At 47.6% G+C, this 6,000-nt stretch overlaps 1 protein-coding gene across 1 annotated transcript in view; it reads left to right on the forward strand.

Annotated features, from left to right (window-relative positions):
• The window catches only part of LOC142760507 (nephrocan-like), a 34,049-nt gene extending 28,570 nt beyond the window's left edge, over window positions 1–5,479 (forward strand). The window contains exon 3 of the mRNA XM_075863704.1: window positions 5,032–5,479. Coding sequence (XP_075719819.1) covers window positions 5,032–5,479 — 448 coding nt within the window. The remainder of the gene's footprint in view (window positions 1–5,031) is intronic.
• The last annotated feature ends 521 nt before the right edge of the window (window positions 5,480–6,000 follow it).

The following is a 6,000-nucleotide window of genomic DNA, read 5'->3' on the forward strand; positions in this document are numbered from 1 at the left end:
CTGCAGCGGAATTCCCGACCTGTGGCAGGGAATTCCTCTCCAGGAGAAGTCAGTGACTACACTGTCCATATATGGACATTGAAGTCAGTGACTTCTCCTGGAATGTGGGGGGGGGGATGGGTGCAACCTACAGCGGGCTGTGTGGCATCACCTACAGGGGACTTGGTGGCAACCCCTACAGGGGGCTTGGTGGCATTACCTACAGGGGACTGGGTGGCATTACCTACAAGGGGCTTTGGTGGCATTACCTACAAGGGGCTGGGTGGCATTACCAACGGAGCTGGGTGGCATTACCTACAAGGTGCAGGGTGGCATTACCTACAAGGGGCAGGGTGGCATTACCTACAAGGGGCAGGGTGGCATTACCTACAAGGGGCAGGGTGGCATTACCTACAGGGGGCAGGGTGGCATTACCTATAGGGGGCAGGGTGGCATTACCTGCAGGGGGCTGGGTGGCATTACCTGCAGGGGACTGGGTGGCATTACCTGCAGGGGGCAGGGTGGCATTACCAACAGGGGGCAGGGTGGCATTACCAACAGGGGGCAGGGTGGCATCACCTACAGGGGACTTGGTGGCATCACCTACAAGGGGCAGGGTGGCATTACCTACAAGGGGCAGGGTGGCATTACCTACAAGGGGCAGGGTGGAATTACCTACAAGGGGCAGGGTGGCATTACCTACAGGGGTCTGGGTGGCATTACCTACAGGGGGCTGTGTGGCATTATCTACAGAGAGCTGTGTGTGGCAACAAATTTAGGCGGGATTCACACGACCGGGTCCCGTCCGAGCCCGAGTGTCGGCCGGTAAAATCGGCCATTTTGCCCGGCCGGTTTGCATAAAGTTTTGCATCCGTTCCGGGTCGGGCAGATCTGGACAGTGACATCAGCGGCAACTCCTGAAGGGGAATCCCCATGTGTTCGGGGATTCCGCTTCAGGAGTTTCCCCTGATGTCACTGCCCAGATATGGACAGAGACATCAAGCGCTCTGTCCAGGAGCGGAATCCCCGACATTGAAGTCAGTGACTTCTCCTGGAATGTGGGGGGGGGGGGGGATGGGTGCAACCTACAGCGGGCTGTGTGGCATCACCTACAGGGGACATGGTGGCAACCCCTACAGGGGGCTTGGTGGCATTACCTACAGGGGACTGGGTGGCATTACCTACAAGGGGCTTTGGTGGCATTACCTACAAGGGGCTGGGTGGCATTACCAACAGGGAGCTGGGTGGCATTACCTACAAGGTGCAGGGTGGCATTACCTACAAGGGGCAGGGTGGCATTACCTACAAGGGGCAGGGTGGCATTACCTACAGGGGGCAGGGTGGCATTACCTATAGGGGGCAGGGTGGCATTACCTGCAGGGGGCTGGGTGGCATTACCTGCAGGGGACTGGGTGGCATTACCTGCAGGGGGCAGGGTGGCATTACCAACAGGGGGCAGGGTGGCATTACCAACAGGGGGCAGGGTGGCATCACCTACAGGGGACTTGGTGGCATCACCTACAAGGGGCAGGGTGGCATTACCTACAAGGGGCAGGGTGGCATTACCTACAAGGGGCAGGGTGGAATTACCTACAAGGGGCAGGGTGGCATTACCTACAGGGGTCTGGGTGGCATTACCTACAGGGGGCTGTGTGGCATTATCTACAGAGAGCTGTGTGTGGCAACAAATTTAGGCGGGATTCACACGACCGGGTCCCGTCCGAGCCCGAGTGTCGGCCGGTAAAATCGGCCATTTTGCCCGGCCGGTTTGCATAAAGTTTTGCATCCGTTCCGGGTCGGGCAGATCTGGACAGTGACATCAGCGGCAACTCCTGAAGGGGAATCCCCATGTGTTCGGGGATTCCGCTTCAGGAGTTTCCCCTGATGTCACTGCCCAGATATGGACAGAGACATCAAGCGCTCTGTCCAGGAGCGGAATCCCCGAAAACACTGGGATTCCGCTCCTTCAAGGAGCTAAAGTGCGGCTAGCACATAGCAGAGCGCGGAGATACCTCCCTGCTCTGCTATAGTGGCGTCGCTACAGTAGTAGCAGCCGCCGCAGCAGCAGCAGCAGCTGCTAGCGGCGCCATCGAAGGTGTCGCCAGGCCAGGGTGCTTTTAAAACAAGCAGGGGAAGGAAGCCAGCGCAGCGCTTCCTTCCACCTGCTGTACACCCCGGCCCTGCCACACAGTGTACAGCCATTCGTCCGAATGGCATAAACTCCTCCTCCTCACATGCTGTGAGGAGGAGGAGATAGAGCGCAAGCGCCGGAAAACCCGGCCATCACTCGGGACACATTCCGGTGATTGCCGTGTATTACCCGGCCCCATAGACTTCTATGGGAGCCGAGCGGCCGGGTACCCGGCCGAAAATAGAGCATGTCCTATTTTTTGACGGCCGGTTTTCCCGGCCGTCAAAAAATCGGTCGTGTGAATAGCCCTATTAGTGGTCTATTATTCCTAATGCAGCCGGGTGCCGGACGATTTATGAACGGCCGGCACCCAGCCGGGAAACCCTGTCATGTGAATGAGGCCTAAAATGAAATTCATCCGATTTTAAAACAGACAGGGAAAAAAACGGATGCAAATCGGGTCCAAATCGGCCGGTAAAAACGGCAACACGGAACGTAATCGGAACGGATGCAAACCGGCCGGGAAAATCGGCCAAAAACAGCTCGGCCGACACTTGGACCCTGTCGTGTGAATGAGGCCTTAGGCTGTGTTCAGACGGAGTTTTTTGCAGGAGGAAAATTCTGCCTCAAAATTCCGTTTGGGATTTTGAGGCAGATTTTGACCTTCCTGCACTGCGTTTGCCGCGTTTTTTGCCGCGTTTTTCGCTCGTGCCCATTGAGTGCTACGGGCAAAAAACTCAGAGAAATACGCTTTCTCTGCTTCCCATTGATGTCAATTGGGAGGTCAGAGGCGTAAAATCACGAAGATAGGGCATGTCCCTTCTTTCTCCCGCGAGGCGGCTTTACCACTCGCGGGAGAAAACTGCCTCCAATAGAAATCAATGGGAGGCATTTTCGGCCGGTTTTTGACGAGTTTTGCGGAGCGGTTTCCACGCCAAAAAACTTGTCAAAATACACTGTGTGAACAGGGCCTTAAGGACCCTTTTTACTCCCTGCCTTCTAAGAGCCATAACATTTTTATTTTTACGTCCATAGAGTGGTGTGAGGGCTTATTTTATTGCGGGAGGAGTTGTAGTTTCTATTTAAAGTACCATATAATGTACTGGGAAACTGAAAAATTCTTTGCGGGCAGGAATTGGGAAAAAACAATTCCTCCCTTGTTCCTTGTTTTTTGGGTTTTGTTTTTACGGCTTTCACTGTGCAGTAAAAATGCCAACTTAACTTTATTTTGTGGCTCAATACGATTATGGAGATACCAAATTTATATATGTTTTTTTATATTTTACTACTTTTAAAAAACGTTAAAATGTTTTGTTGAAAAAAAATGTGTTTTGTTTCATCATATTCATAACTTTTTTTTTATTTTTCTGTGGATCGAGCGGTGTAGGGGGTTATTTTTTGCAGGACGAGCTGTAGTTTTTATTGGTAAAATTTTTTGTTACATACAACTTTTTTATCACTTTTTATCAAAAAAATTTTGAGAGCCAAGTTGACCAAAAAACTGCGATTTTGCCATGTTAATAATTTTTTTTTATGCCGTGCACCGTGCGCGATGAATAATGGTATAATTATAATACTTCAGACTTTTACGGATGCAGCGATACAAATTTTGTTCACTTTTTAATTTTGTTGCATTACTTTAGAGGAAAAATGGCAAAAGGGAACATTTCATATTAATTTTTTTTCACTACTAAAACTTCATTACACTTTTTTTTTGTTACACAGTCTATTAGTCCCCCTAGGGGAGTTTAACCAGCGATCATTAGATTGCTGGTCCAATACACTGCAATACTAATGTATTGCAGTGTATATAAATTTTTACAGGCTTCTGTAATGCCCTTCCACAGGCAGAGTGATGGCAGTCCTGGGGGCTTTCATTAGGCCCCTGGACTGCCATGGCAACCGTCTGCGCCCCACCATACCGTTGTGTGGGCAGCAGTGAGCTGTCGGAGGAGGCCGGCCCCCTCTTTACAATGCCTCAAATACTGCGGTCACGATTGACCACAACATTTGAGGGCTTAAATGGCCAGGAACAGCACGATCACTGTTCCTGGCCGTTAGTCCTGAGTGTCAGCTTTAAAACACAGCTGACACACGCAGCATATGGTTAATACTAGATAAAACTATGGCCTTTTTTTTTATATGCCAGGGTCTGTGTAGAGTAGAAATGTAACTCAATTTTAAAAAGTCACATTTCATAATTTTGTCTAAATCCTGGCCAAGCAGCAAGCCACTTGCTTATTTTGTCGGTACATAGTCTGGTAATTTGTTTTATCAATGATTTAATGCTCACCTGGTTTCTATTCTCGTCCAAAATCGGCTACTCTTGGGCATCCTGTTCTTTATATCCTCCGACCTACTGCTCAATCCAACTTCATTGTTCTTCATTTATCTTTTCCATGCATATTACTCATTGGCATATTAATAAATACACTCAACTCATTCTCCCCTTTTCTTGCTCCTCAAATGTCACCCAATGTGTCAATCATTCCACTGGCTGTCCATTACAAAGACAGTACAATAAGTACAAATAGTTCAAAAGCCTTACAGTTACATACAAAACCATGTCCAACTGCGCTTCAGCCTACATGCCACCATCCTACACGCAACCTCTGCTCTGTCAATGACCATGTCTCCTCTTGTGCTCTAATCACCTGTCTACACTTTTAGGTTTCAGAACTCTTTTATTCCCTATACCCTGCCATCCACCACTCTACGTTTACCGTTCCAAAACATTAAACGTACCATGAAAACTCACCTCTTGCAATAAGCTTATAAACTGCCGTAGATTCTCTATTCTTCAACTGCTTTTCTACTACTACTTTTACCTGACAAGAATTCCCGCCATTTTTATCTACTCTATTCCTTTAATGGTAAAAAATAAAACTAAAGTAAAAATGATGCTTCTTTGCTCCTTTTAGGCTTCCAGTTACTCTTACAAGGTTGGACCTCAAAGGAAACAAGATAGATCATGTTGGAGTCCATGATGTAAAAGATTTAAAGCAACTTCAAGTTCTGAACCTTCTAAACAATAAGCTCACTTCCATAAATGATGACGTTTTAGAATCCCTACCTCGATTACGACACCTCTACTTGGATGGAAACCCCTGGAACTGCACCTGCAGTCTTATTAAGGTCAGAAGATTGCTACTTGATAAAGGAACTGACATAAAGGAAGGACAGTGTTCTGAGCCACCATATTGCCGTGGAGAGAAGTGGATGTCCTCCAATACGTTGCTAAAACAGTGTGAAACCTCCTATACTTTTGAAAAAGCCAAAGAAAGTAAGAAAAAACTGAAGGTTTCTGATATATCAATAGGGAATTCTCACACAGATGATGAGGATTATGATTATGACAAAGAATACTGATTTTATATCACCATGACACTTGTTGGATATTGTTTTAAGAAAAGGAATGTTTTCATGTGACACATTTTATGCTAAAATAATTTCCTATGTGCTACTCAGAGCATAAAATAAACCTCCACTTGCTTGAATTTCTGGTAACATGCACTACATGTGCAAGCATAGCCAGCACTACTTACTGTTGTAGGTATGCACTGGATATTGAGTGTACAGCCAGTCACTCACACAGGCCTCCATTAGGAAATAACGAACTTCTGTAGACCATGCTATGGCGCTTGCGGATGGTACCCATTTGGATAATAGGATTTTCCTGCCAGCAGCTTTTGGGCCAAGGTCAAATACGATTAAGTCAAAATATATTGCCTTCATTCTTTGGCCCTGTTCAGACGGAGGGTTTTGCAGGCAGAAAAACAAATCTGCCTCAAAATTCCTTCAGGATTTCCGACGCTGTTTCTGCCTCAAGATCAGGGCCAACAAATTATAAGTTCCACACCTTGGGCAAGTTACCAAAAATAAATGCTTAA

This window comes from Rhinoderma darwinii, chromosome 4 (assembly GCF_050947455.1).
Source record: "Rhinoderma darwinii isolate aRhiDar2 chromosome 4, aRhiDar2.hap1, whole genome shotgun sequence".
Lineage (NCBI taxonomy): Eukaryota > Metazoa > Chordata > Amphibia > Anura > Rhinodermatidae > Rhinoderma > Rhinoderma darwinii.